We start from the raw sequence: 13,628 nt of genomic DNA on the forward strand, positions 1-13,628 counted from the left end.
CCTTGAGTGCAGTGCTTCAGCATGGTCTGTTGAGATCCAGTGCCTCGCTGCCCATCCCGGGACCAGCACTGGCAGTGCAGTGCCTGGGCTCAGGGCTCCCACAGCTGGTCTGGCCCCATCCTCACCCCACCATACCCAGGAGATCAGGCACCTGGAGGACATGCTGTCTCCAGCCACCCATGGTTCTCCTCTGCAGGGCACTGGTCCACGAGCTGTGCCCAAACTGGGAGCACTGCTGAGCACCTGGGCCCAGGAGTGTGCCCTGCCTGGCCATGCCTTGCTGCAGGGACCCAGGGACATGCCATCCATCCCTCATGCACAGGTTTCTGAGGCAGTTGTGGCTCCAGGCAGATCACCAGTCTGGACAATGGGGAACTGGGACAGCAGAGTGTGCCTCGGAGGGCACAGCCACCTGCCCTGGGCATGGCACCAGTGAATTCAGTACCCAGAAGTGTCCCAGAATTTCTTTCAGGCGCATTCACCTTTACCAGGTCCAGCAGCAGTGCCCATTTTCCAAGTCAGTTTTTGTTTCTCTCCGGGTATTTCATTATCCCATTGATGTCTCTCCTGCCGCCATGTGGGGCTGGTAGCTGGGCTTGCGGGTAGCAGAGTCTGTGTGCTGGCCCTCACCAACACCATTTCTTCTCTTTCCTCCTCTCCTCTAGGACCTTGACCCGGGCAGGTATCCATTTACTCCCAAGAGGGATGTGCCAGCAGCTGCCCAGCCTCCGAGTCCTGTGAGTAACATAAGTTTCTCCGTCCTGCCTTGTCTTCAGAAAAGCACCATCAGAACCCAGGCTTTCTCCTTGTCCAACGCAGGGGGACTAGCTATGGAAGACTGTCCCATGGTTCTTGTTCCTGTTACCTTTCCCACGGTGAAAACATCACGTTCTTGGATACTACCTTGGCTTCTTCATGTTCTTGAACTTGCTTGACTCGTCCATCCTAGCATAGCCCCAGTGTGATGCTGTGGATGGCTATAAGCAATAAGGCACAGCCACATTTGTCTCCTGCTTGCTCTATACCAGTAGAAACTGTTTGCCCCATGCAGGGAGGGTAGAGAGGATGCAACGGGCACTGGGTAGGAAGAGCAGCAGCACTTCAGGTATACAAATCACAAAAAAAAAAAACAGGGTTAAATCACATTTCATACAATGTCTTCCTGCCATTGTTGCTCCAGCAAGTGCCATCGTCTTCACACCCCAGCAGAGGACACACCTGACCTGCAGGGCCTCCTGGACCCAGCTGTGGTCCTTCACACAGTGGCAGATTGGGGGTTTTGCTCTCAGTCTCTAAATTGCTTTGGCCATGTCTGCTCAGCAAGGCAGTGAAGGATGCTGAGTGGGAGAATGTGCTTTTTCCTTAAGCTGGTACATGATGAAATCAGCTCTTCATTGACTCCTGCATCTTCTCAGGAAGCACACCCCTCATTCCTGAGGTCCCCAACCTTTTCTTCTGTCAAAGACTTCCTCAGGAAGTGAGTCATGAGCCAGATTTATACAAGTTTGGAGCCTTAGGGCAAGAAGGAGGCTTGCCTCTCATCAGTCTTTATACAAGCAAGCTGAAAATGAAAACAAGTTTGTTCCAGGAAAGCAACAGGAGTGAATTCCTGATCACAGAAGTTGGAAACAAGAGTAAAGCATAAAAATAAAAGGATACAATTTGTAACTTAGCAGATCACAGCATTTTGGCTGCAGCTGTCCCTGTAGGGAAGATCTCTCAGCTCTAGACATCTGGACCAATTCAATGGACATCTTGCCACCAAAGTGAAGCCTTTGGAGTGGCCCAGGCTGTAGGGTCCCATGTGCTCAGTTTATGTTTGCAAGTTATCAGCCTGTAAACCTTCACAGCAGAGCCTGTACTTCATGTCCGCCGCTCCTTGTGAGCAAGTTTTTTTGGAGGGGACACCCCACCTTGTTCCTTCTTCCTCTTTCCCAGTTAATTTTACTGACATTAATTGCAATGCCTTCAGAGTTTGGAGAGAGGGTGTATGGGCCAATGTTTGTGCGTGTTTACATCTCTCTTGCCTTTGAAATGTGTCGGCCTTCTGTCCCTTCAGAGCTAGCGGTTGCTCCTGCTGCTTTCTCCCATTTTAACAGCCCCTTGGCTGTTCGTCAGGTTAACATTACAACTGTGACACATCTGAACAGAGATGATATTTTTAATGCCGCGTTTCTGCTGCCCCCCTGCTGCTCACCTCATGCTGCAGATTGTCTGCAGAGATCTTGCACAGTGGCTGTGGGACCCATCACATGAGAACCAGTGAGAAGTGGCTGATGCTACAGCTCTTCCTCTGCACTTGGGGACAGTCTCCAAAGCCAAACACAAAAATTTGGGTTGGTTTTTCCCTTCCTTCTCCTTCCCACCACAGAACACTTGCAGGGAGGGGGCTGGCAAAATAATAATAACAATAATAATTTGAATATTTTAGTAGAAAAATATTGGCAGAAATATGGAGAGATGGAAGAAAGGCCAGATACAAATCTTTCCCCTGGGACACCTTTCCCTTGAGCAGACATGAATCCAGCCCCTGGCGCTGAGGAAAAGAGATGATTTTAAGTGTTCCCCCTTACTCAGCCCATTTTGGCTTTAATAAGTTCACATCAAAGCTGTGCCAGGATAGGTTTTCCTCTGACTACCAAGTCACTCTGCCTTGGACATCCCACGGGGCCATGCAGGAGCAGGAACAGGAGTTTGCTGGGAATCATTTTCAAGTGGCAGCACTTGAAAAGACAGGGGCCAGGGATGCTCAGAGTCAGTAATGTCCTGTAGGGATCCCTTGCCTGTACCATGGTCCTTTCCTTCTCCCTGGGGAGATGCAGGGAAAGGCCACATGGAGTGATAGGCAGGCAGGTTTGCTGTGCCAGGAAGGAGGCAAGGCAGCTGGCTGGCTGCTCGGCTGGCCAAAACCTCCCCAGGCTCTGAAAGCACATCTGCAGCTTTTGTGCGCTCACCCATCCACAGCAGCAGGATGGGAGCTCTGGCACAAGAAAGCAGAAGTTGGCAGGGATACATTTCACGGTTGACTTGGAGCTGGGGAGGAGCGTGGCCTTGAGGAAAAACCCACCCCCAGCTGTAGAAGCAGCTCCTACGATCTGCAGCTTGTGCTGGAGGGAGCTGGGCTGGGGCTGGCTGAGTGGGTGAGCCACAGCACAATCCTTGCATAGCACCAAGATGCTCGGAGCAAGTGTCAGGTGTGTGCAGAGTGGAGATCCCCTCACCTGGGGGTCCTGCTCCCTAAGCTGTGCGCAGTATAAGTCATGGAATCATAAAAAAAGAATTACAGAACCATCAAATCATAGGCTCATAGGATGGTTGGGTTGGAAGGGACCTTAAAGATGATCCAGTCCACTTCCCTGCCAGAAGCAGGGGCATGTCTTATTAGGTCAGGCTGCCCAAAGCCCCCGCCAACCTGACTTCGAACACTTCTAAGGATGGGAAGTCATCATCCGTCCCACTCTGGTGATGCCTGCTTCCCAAGAGAGGGCTCAAGGGCACTCGCTTTTAATTTATTTTTTTTCCCTAACATTTCCATGCTGGTTCCTTCCCTGCAGGGAGCTGTCGCACAACAAAATCGAAGATCTGCCCAGTTTCCACCGGTGTCAGCGGCTGGAGGAGCTGTGAGTAGAGACCTTGCTTGCAGCATGCTCTGGGGAAAAGGGGTCACCTCTGGAGGGAGAGGCAGCCCCCAAACACAAAACTCAGCCATCGCCCAGCACTGGGAGAGCTGAGCACTGTAACTCACTGTTGGGACTGCAAACAGGACAGAGCTCCATGCTTTGCCCTTGTGCAAGTAGAGAATAAAAATACATTCCCTGTGCATAGGAGCTTGATTCACTTGAGGTTTTTCAGAGGTCTCACACACAGCAAGCAGAAGTAGGATGTGACAGCAGTGAAATTTTGCTTCGCTAATTCAAGTTCCAGACATGAGCTAATCAAGAAAGGGATTTATCCCATTCCATGCCATACCATAAACAGCTGCTTCAAGGAGTGGTCCCATGCCATGGCTGCAAAGTGGCTCTCACCCACACTGCTTAAAGCTAGCCACTTCGTGGAGGAGATCGATGCTTTGTTTATGAATAGAGCTTGATCTGGGTCTCCTCTGGGCCCTGGGACACACCCCCATTGCTCCAAGACACAGTTATTCATGCTCAGTTTAAAGTTTCCAGAGACCTGACCCCAGAAACCCTGCACACCCAACTAACAGAAGTTCTTGCCCTTTTTGAGGAAATATATATATATGTATATATATCAAAATAATAGACTCCATGCTTTTACGGAATTCTGCAGTCTGAAAGAATAGATGTGTGGGAGCAGCATCCCTGCAAAAACACCACGAGAGGCTGTTCCTGCTCCCTGCAGCACCCCAGCCTGCGCAGCCAGAGCAGTTGATCCAGCCTTTGCAAAGCCAGGCTTTCGGGCACTGTGAAATCACAGGAAACCTGGAGTCACACAGCCCTTGCTGCCTCTTTGGGAGTTCTGAGGACAGAGCTAGATCTGGACGTATTTTTATCTATAAATATAGAATTAAAAAAAATATATATATCCAAGTAATGACAAATTTCCAGAATTCCAAACCTGTAATTTTATGCATGGTACCTAGATTTCTTCTTACAGTATCTCATAATATGCCAAATTCAGACTGAACATCAATATAAAAGCACGGTAAATCCCTCTTTCATTCTACTGAAGTCAGAGCGTGTTTTAAATCACATTTTCTTACAGAATAAGAATTTGAACCCTTAAGCCCAAAGTTATTGTCTGTAAGACCCACTCCCACCTGATACCAGCATTCCTGCTGGGAAATAAGTTGAAAATAAGACTGGTGGTGTGTGGTGGTACAGCCTGGTGTGCAAACACCTTGTGTGTGCCAGTCGCTCTGCTGCAGCTGCCAACGTGCAGGTTTTTACCTGTGACACATAGGTGGTCCCTTGCAGCTAAACAGCCTTGGATTATTTTTCACTGACTTGCCCCAATACTCGTACTTCCCTCTCCCACTCAGTGTTCCTCTACCTGAGCCCCCCAGTTTTGTGCAGAGCTCCCTAAGTCCTCTCATCTGAAATCCTAACCAGAAGTATGAGCGATGCCTTTTTGGCTGCATGGGACACTGAGAAACCACCAATGGATTAGATGCAAGAGCCTCAAGCCCCTGCCTCTGAAACGTGAATATGTGGCCAAACACCAGCTGAAACATCACAGCCATTGCTTGTAGGTCCTTGTGAGCAAGTCTGAGATGATTCAAGACCATTTCAGAGTCTGAAAGGCAGGATAGCTACCCAAGAAATGCCCTGGGTAGAGTACGAAGCAGTGGCTGCTGCCCTTTGCAGAAGGTCACACTTCTGCAGGTCAGGGAAGTCGCAATTTTGAGGAACTTAGAAAAAAATATTCACCATTGTTACACACCAGGGAAAAGAAAACTGCAAAACTGTGAATGTTTCACATGAAGTGGATGCTTGAGTCAGTTCTGGATGTCTTGGGAGGGCTGTGTGCAGTCTGTAGGTCAGTCAGCAAACACCTCCCTGCTCTGCCCTGGGAGGACAGGAGGCTGCTGGAGGGGAGGTGCGCAGGGGCTGAAGCTCCTGACAAAAATGCACGCGTAGGAAGGGGTGGCAGGTTCAGCACACGCTTCAGGACTGCCCTTCCTGAAAAGCTGAGTTGCCTTCAAACCTCAACCCCCTTCATCATCACGGATGGAAGGGGCAGCACCGTGTGGTCCTTCCTGAAGGTGACACATGGCTGTGTTTGCTGACTTATCGGCTCCAAGCCATCCTCTTTGGCTCTGGAGGAAGCAGGCATGGGGTGGAGCAGAGCACGGAACCAGTGAGGCTTTGGAGATAAAGGGGAATCTTTAACCAGCATACATCAAATGCTACAGTAGCATCAAAAGAAGAGGTTGTCTGGGCCGTGGAGCTGCCCATGGGAGAGAATGGCTTTGAGCTGCTTTGTTCCTGCTCTTGTTTACTCTTTGAAATAAGAGCAGATCTTCCACACACAAATGACTTCTACTGTGATAGTTTGCTTCTGCTGCAGAGGGACAAAGATCCCCATGAAGTATGAACGCTGCCTTCAGCTATTTTCTCAGACCAGTTTCTGTTTTTTCAGTGGCCTCCAGCACAACAGGATCCATGAAATCAGAGCAGACACCTTTGTGCAGCTGATGGCCCTGCGCTCCATGTAAGTACCACCAGGTGTGGCTGGCAGTGGGAATGACCAGGCTTTTTGCTTTGCAGAGCATCTGCATTTCAGTAGGGATTGTCTCCGTAAAACTCAAAGGACATGTTAGATGTACTAAGTGCACACAAGCATGCAGATACCATATACACATAGTGACCTTGCAGTAGACAGCTCACTTAAGTGCTTGGCACCTTTCAGAAGCTAGTAAGGATTTGTAGGGTGTGAGTCTCTCTGAGATGTATGGAAAGAGCCCTTCAAGTGCAGATGGTCTTTATTTGCTGTTCTGCTAGGAAGTGAACTGAATCACATAGAAGCTTTTTCCCACAGTGCAGCAATTTGAGTGTCATTTAACAGGCCATCGTTTCCAGAGATCCGTGTGTGCCATGGGACCACAACTGCACAGGAACATTCACGTAGTACATGTAACACCACAGGCAGCACACAAATGCGAGCATGCCGCTGTCACAGAACAGTCACACAACACACAACTGAGCATGTAAGTTCTAGCATTTGTCTCTGGGTGCCTGTAGGAAAGGTTCGTCTTACCCAGCTTCAGCCTTCTGCAGTGTGACACACACATCTGGGCTGGCACCCTGGCTCCCTTCAGAATGGGAGAGATGTAGAGAGATGTGGCAGGTTGCTCATGTGGTCAGCCTTAGAAGGAGAAGAAATGGTTCCTGACATACTGATTCCTGTCTGCTTATGACAGAGGGAGGTGAAACCTCTAGGTCAGATGGAAACAGAGGGCAGGAGGTTATTGAGGTGCTTCAGTGAATCCTCTCCATACCCATCCAACTGCACATGACAGGCAGCACTCTCAGATGACCTTGGTTCGCCTTCCACACAGCTCCTGAACTTATTTGTCCTTGTCTGGGTGCCCAGCAGTGTGACCACTTCAGAGATGCTCTGGCAGTAAGGGCAGACCAAGTAACCTGCTTACTTGGTTAGAAACTACCCAGATACAGACTCAAACATATTTGCCACCAGGGAGCTGCAATGAGACAGAACTCGCTGCCAGCCAAGGGACTACAGATTCCACACTTGTTGACATCAAAGCCCTTGCTCAGGCCAGTGTCAGCAGCTTCACTCTTCTGCTCTGCACCCCTCTTACTGGCCTGTCCTTGCCTTGCAGAGACCTGAGCTGGAATTACATCCAGTTTATTCACCCTGAAGCCTTTGTGACGCTGCACTCGCTCACCAAGCTGTAAGTTGCGGTGATATTTCTTTGCCAGTGGGTCCATGAAAGCAGGTGTCTGAGCACCTCAGACTGACTCCCCGAACTACAGGGGCACCGGAGGACATTTAGCTGTCAGAAGGGTGCGGTGCTGAGGCCTGAGGTGTGCATCTCAGCACTGATGTGAACAGACCCAGTCCCAAAGTTTCCTATCAGTATTAAAGGGATGATGAGATTGCAGATGAGGCCATCGTCAAGATGTTCTCACACTTAAGCCAGTACTTCCACTTTCCGATGCTTTCACACCTGCCTTAGATGCCTTTATTAAAGATCAGCATGATAGTGCATTTCAGCAGGAGTCACGGCAGACCACCTTTGCTGGCTCTGGAGGGGTTCCCAGTCCAAAGTCCCTTCACTAAGACTTTTGGGTATTTTATGAGCTGGGAGCTGCAGTCATACCTGACCTGCTGTGGGGGATGCATGGGGCAGATATGTGCACAGAGAAGTAAATATCACACAGAGCTTTCAGCATGGGCCTTAACCCCTGCCCCTCATTTCCGCCATGGATTGCAGTATCCCCATTAACTCCAGAGGACCCTGGGCCCATGCAGCACCCAGCCCGGTTTCAGCCACACATTTCAGGAAGAAAGCAATAGAGATAGCATGCCTGAGCCACTGATGGCTGAGATACCACTAGCACAACAACCTGACCGCACTCTACCTCTCTGCTTTTCCTTCACAGGGACTTGACTGACAACCAGCTGGTCACACTGCCCCTGGATGGTTTGGGTGGACTGACCCATCTGAAGCTCCAAGGCAACCCGGCGCTCTCTGAGCCCTTCACCAAGGAGAGTTTCCCCAAAATGAGGTACTGGTTGTGCCCTGGGCCTTGTTCACTCTTTCCCTTCTGGCTCTTGATGCAGTCTGTATTTGTTTATATCAATCAGCCTCCTGCTTTCCTTGTTTATCTCATGCTTTCCTCCATCCTTTCAGGCCAATAGGTTGAGGAAGCTTCATCTGCTGCTAACAAGCCTCATCTTTTAAAGTCTTCCATGGGAAAGCGATGATGCGCTTCTGGGCCTGCCACCCCCATCCCCAAACGCACACACACAAGTGGAAAGCGTGGAGCAGGCCCAGCTCAGGGCTTCTCTCAATGGAAAACATTCCCAGAAGCCAGTCCTAGCTAATGACATCCAGCTTTCCTTCAGTAAACTCTGTTTGTGTGGCCGTGTCTTGTCTGCTATGGATTAATGAGGAGCCCGAAGGGGTCAAACAGAGCAAGACAAGGCTGCAAAAAGCTTGGAGCACAGTGCTGCACCACAGGCTCTGGCTCTCTCTTCCCTATCTTAGCAGCGTGTCTTCAGCACAGCACCTAAGGGGCCTACAGTGCAGGTGACTAAAATTTTCCCCAGGTAAAGCCATCTTTTGCATGGGTCTTCCAGGCAGCTCCTTGGGAGCCAAGGATGCATGAGCTGATGCTTCCAGCCATCCAGTACAAGCCGAGGGCTCCCAGGGCTGGAGCTTCTCACCTTTAGGCACCCCCTCCCAGGCCATCATATCAGTGCTGGGCTTAATAGCTCAGGTCCCGTGAAAAGCATTGATCTGTTACTGGGGTCTGCCTTGGCAGTAGTGCCTGCAGGGCATTCTCTTGTGACTTTTTCTGACTCATCATGGCTGGTATCTGTTGCATGACTGCTTTCCAAATGGCAGGGGAACCCAGAAGCTTCTGGAGGGCTTTCCACACCCAGGATGGCAGTCCCCTGAGCAGAGTGGGTCGAATTCAGAACTTCCAGGAGCATTCCTCCTCTGAACTGATTCCAGTAACATCTGTGGGGCTGGTTTGGATTTCTACCAGAGAGACCAAGGCTGAGGGAGTGGTTCATTGAAGCAAGCCAGGCAATAGACCCGTTAACATTCCCTAAATTTTGGGGTACTGCCACGAAGTATTTTTATTCTTAGGACATATGTGTGGAGGAATCATCTGAGAAAGATTCTTAGCCATCCTAGGAGGATCTGTACCTCCCTACCACCTTTCAATAATAGGATTTAATTTGGAGCTTATAACAGGAAGCAAGCTTGTATACAGAGTTTCCATAGCCTCCCGGGGCTCAGCCAGAAATGTTTGGGAACTTAAAACAAAAGCATATTTTTAGAATATAGAGTTTCACCATATTTACTGATCTTGTCAGAAAACCTTAATTGTCTAGAAAACCTGAGGTTCCTTTGACTTCATCAGCAGTCTTTCTGGCTTTCAGCAAAGAAGCAGGAGTTTTCTGTCTTTGAAGAAGATGCAACTTCTCACTGACAGCCTGGTATTTCATCCAGATGATGTTCAGCTGCTGTTTAATTAACCTTGTAATACATACTGTAATTGACAACAAAGAATTCTACTTTCAGGGCAACCAGACAGTGAAATAACTTGCTGCATTTAAGATACCTGAGATTCCCCTGCTGGGACTGGCAGGGGTGAGCCATGGTCATGGAACTAGAGCTTGGAGGTGCATCTCTGACCTTCAGCAACAAGCAAAGAGGGTCCTTGCACTTGCTTAAGCTCTTAGGAAGTTCCTTGTCCTGAATGAAAGAAACGATGTTCAGCATCCAGTGTAACCATCAGCCATCAGGTTGGCCTTTGACACATGAAAATTAAGTACAAAATGCAATAGAGTCAGGCCACCTAAAAGTTCTGCTTTCCCCCTTTGCAGAGTCCTCGAGGTACCTTACGCCTACCAGTGCTGTGCCTATGGAAGTTGCAGTGGCTTCTTCAAGGTGTCCAACCAATGGGAGGCAGAAGACATGAGCCCTGAGGAGGAAGATCCCCACAAGAGGACCATGGAATTCTTTCCAGGTCATGCTGATAACCACTGTAAGTAGACAAGGCTGAATGGTGATCAACCTGTGGCAGGGCTATGCCGCATTGCACCCGCCTCAGAGAAAGCAGACTGGTCCTCCTCCAGTTCTGGTGGCCACTTGCTGTGAATTGGCATCAAGCAGTGTCATTGCACTGGAAGAAGAGCTGATCTTGCACTTCTAAAACTTATCATTCTAACAGAAAGATCTGGCAGTCCTCAACAGCACGGATACGTGTGCTAATTTGACCTTACTGACTACAGAGGGAGGCTGCACAAGCCACCTGAGATAGGTGGCTGAGGTTACATGGGACAGCTTCTGGGCTTGGTCATTAGGTTTCTGGGCAGTACAGAGCCTCTGGCAGGACATCTGTCTTTATTGCTACAACACGCAGAGGATGGACCCTAAGATTAATCTGAAGGATAAGAGAATGAGCTCAAAAGACGAGCTTGGGGCTGGCTGGAAGTAACGAGACCCATGTCCTTACAGCTGTGTACCCACCCTGAAGCTACAGCAAAGACTGGGGAGCTATGAAGAAAATAAAAGCTTTGAGGAATACAATGAGCATGGTATAGGGGCTAAACTATGCATGGCAGAAGTGGCTCCACAGTTAAAGCTGAACAGCAGTTTCTGTTCCAGTGTCAATTTATTCTGTACACCAAAATGTACTTCTACATAAACCCCCATGAAATCTGTTGCACGTGGCTATCCGAGGAGTGTGCAAAGCACACTTCCTGCACCCACAGACCCACAGCACATCGGCAGCTCCAAGATGAAATCTGGTCTGATCCCTTTATAAGGGAATCTCAGAATAATACAAAGAAAAGCATGAGCTCCTTTGGCCCCTCTGTAACTGCTGGAGAGTGGAAATATCATTTCAGGACACAGCTTGGATGCTGTATTTGTTTATATGCTTGTGTAAATATAGAGGCCACATGCACTTCCAAGGTCTGAAACGCCCTGTAGGCAAAACCACATCATGCTTGGTGCCTGCAGGAGATGTGGAGAGGACTGAGTCCCTGAGGAGTGGTGCAGCTGCACTTTGCCCACATGCTCCTGGGAACACCTCACACCCAGCCCCTGCCTCCTGACCCAGCCAGCGAGTAAGTCACAAGCCCTGTGTCCCTCGCTCTTGCCATCTGCCCTGTCCTGATCCTTCATGGTCTAAGAATAAGCTTTAGCAATGTAAAAAGTCCAAGAGGCTAGCAAGTGTGATTCCTACTTGCATGATACGGCTTCAGGAAGCGTGGTAGACTGGTGGTTGCACTGGGCAGACGGTACAGAGGAGGCGTACGTTAAGGTCATTGCTGCAGGAATTTCTTCTCCTCCGGGTTAGTTTTTCCATCATTAATGCAGCCCATACCTTAATGGTGTATATAGTTGGGGTGCTTGCCCAACAAATTACAGTATCTTCAATGAAACTGTGAAAAGACCTAGTTTGCAGCCAGGGACCATAGTACTGCTTACAGACCTGGTCTTGCTGGGCACCAAAGGCTGAAGCTATTTGCTGTCTCAAAGCATACCTGGCCCTGACAAGCAACCAACACCCTCCACAGGCCTCCAAACCAGTCTCAATCCCATGGACTGTATGTGTGCTCAGGAGATATTAGGACCAGAGGGGAATGCTGAGTGCTTCTAAAATGTGCCAGATGAGACTCTTAACAGCTCGTAAAGGCCCACATTTTCAGATGTTAAAGCACTGGGTTTGTCTGAAATATCAAACCACAGCCATACAAACATGGAATGCACAAGAAGGTCCTTTCTCACTATGCACAGCTTTCACGGATCATTCTCCCTACCAGTCAGCAACACATGGGCTATTCTTGGCGATTAGGGTTTTGTGATGTTGCTGTCTTACTTAATTAATTGTTGCTTTATTTATGTTCCCAATGCTTCCTTTCAGATGGCCACCAGTGGTATTTAACTCATATAACAGAGTTGTGTAACAGTTCCTCCTTAAGGAGGAAAAAAGCTCCCAAACATTCCTTCCCTGCAAGAGAGAAAGTGGCCTCATTACAAGAAAATAACTCAGTTGTTTTTTCCCTGCAGTGTACACCAGGCTTGTCAGGGCACTTGGGTGCTGTGGGAGAACATGAGAGGAATGGGGCACGCTTCCAGATAGCCAGACCCTCTTGTCCTCGCGTAGTGCTTCCAGCAAGGGACTGAGGACCCATTTGCAAATAAGTCTGCAGAACCTCACAGCTGGATGGTGAGAGGTGACTGGTCCCAGACCAGCTGTGTGGGGATGAGAAACGGGTGCTGGTGGCACAGCCCTGCTCTGGCAATGCAGCTGCCCCCAGCATATCCCAGCCATCAGCCAAGCCCTGTGCCCAAGCAACCATCTGAATTCCAACCACAGAGTGCAAGCGGATTCGTGGACCCCACAGCTGGCAGCTCTCTCCCACCCTCCCAGGGCCCTGGAGATATGGAAACCCCACCTGCCACTTAGGGGACACCACCCAAGTGTGTCCATTCACGTCCAGCTGACGGCCACCTGAGACCCAGAGGAGTGTGCTTAGTGCATGCCCCATCACTCAGTCACCTTGTCACGACAGATGTTTCCAAAACCTGCTGCTTGGGAAATGCCTTTCTGGATTATGGTTGGTAGCATTTAGCAGATGCCCCTGACACGAGCCCATCCCCTGCGGCTGGGCAGCAGCCCCGCTGGCTTGGGGGCTCATCACAGCACAGCCACCCCGCGCTTCCCGGCAGCTCCCTCCTGCCACCCTCCCAAAACTGGCTGCAGAGCGAGGACAGGGAAAGTGCAAATACTGCCATTGCCGTGGGGCACTTCCATCACTGTCCCAGCACCCCCTTGGGGACAACTGGTTTGAGGATAGAAAGGGATATATTTACTTAAAAGCATATGTTTGCAATAACGGAACAAAGCTACAGAAAGCGAGAAGAGAACACACTTGTACGGTTATCCTTGACAATAAGACACTGCCTTAGTGTCTAGCATCTCCATTAGCTTGTAAAGCCATTTAACTTCTGCGACTGTCCAGCAGGCCATTAGAGCTACTCATTTCCTATTTCTGTCATTCAGGAAGGTTACTCAAGTACCCCAAAAGCACATGTCCAGGCCCCTTGCAACCACCCATGCCATAACTCCAAGGGAGAGAGCAATCATCAGCAAAACCCAAGTGGTGCTGCCCTTGCTAAGACAGACAATACAAACAGAGAAGAAGCATCCAGACCAATGTTTTCTTTTCTACCCCTTTTCCAGCAATTCTCCTCCTTTTCCTCCCACTTCACTGTTCCTACGGCCTGCTGGGAACCATTAAAACTGAAAGGACAATACTAGCAAAGTTGTTTTTTCCACAAAGCCTCCAAAAGTGGAGGTGCTGTGGCAAAATTGTAATAAATAAGGGCTACTTCAAAAACAATGCAGTCTGCCTTGATAGAACAAAAAAAAAAAAAAAAAAAAAAAAAA

The 13,628-nt window shown here is 49.3% G+C and overlaps 1 protein-coding gene and 1 long non-coding RNA gene across 2 annotated transcripts in view; one reads left to right on the forward strand and one right to left on the reverse strand.

Annotated features, from left to right (window-relative positions):
* Positions 1–13,628, forward strand: part of LGR6 (leucine rich repeat containing G protein-coupled receptor 6) — a 130,129-nt gene that overhangs the window by 111,474 nt on the left and 5,027 nt on the right. Inside the window, exons 11-16 of the mRNA XM_035347335.1 lie at positions 666–737; positions 3,555–3,620; positions 6,103–6,174; positions 7,307–7,378; positions 8,091–8,216; positions 10,051–10,211. Coding sequence (XP_035203226.1) covers positions 666–737; positions 3,555–3,620; positions 6,103–6,174; positions 7,307–7,378; positions 8,091–8,216; positions 10,051–10,211 — 569 coding nt within the window. The remainder of the gene's footprint in view (positions 1–665; positions 738–3,554; positions 3,621–6,102; positions 6,175–7,306; positions 7,379–8,090; positions 8,217–10,050; positions 10,212–13,628) is intronic.
* LOC118178624 overlaps positions 12,317–13,628 on the reverse strand; it is a 14,804-nt gene continuing 13,492 nt past the window's right edge. Inside the window, exon 4 of the long non-coding RNA XR_004756232.1 lies at positions 12,317–12,326. This is a non-coding gene — a long non-coding RNA (uncharacterized LOC118178624). The remainder of the gene's footprint in view (positions 12,327–13,628) is intronic.

Source organism: Oxyura jamaicensis, chromosome 26 (assembly GCF_011077185.1).
Source record: "Oxyura jamaicensis isolate SHBP4307 breed ruddy duck chromosome 26, BPBGC_Ojam_1.0, whole genome shotgun sequence".
NCBI lineage: Eukaryota > Metazoa > Chordata > Aves > Anseriformes > Anatidae > Oxyura > Oxyura jamaicensis.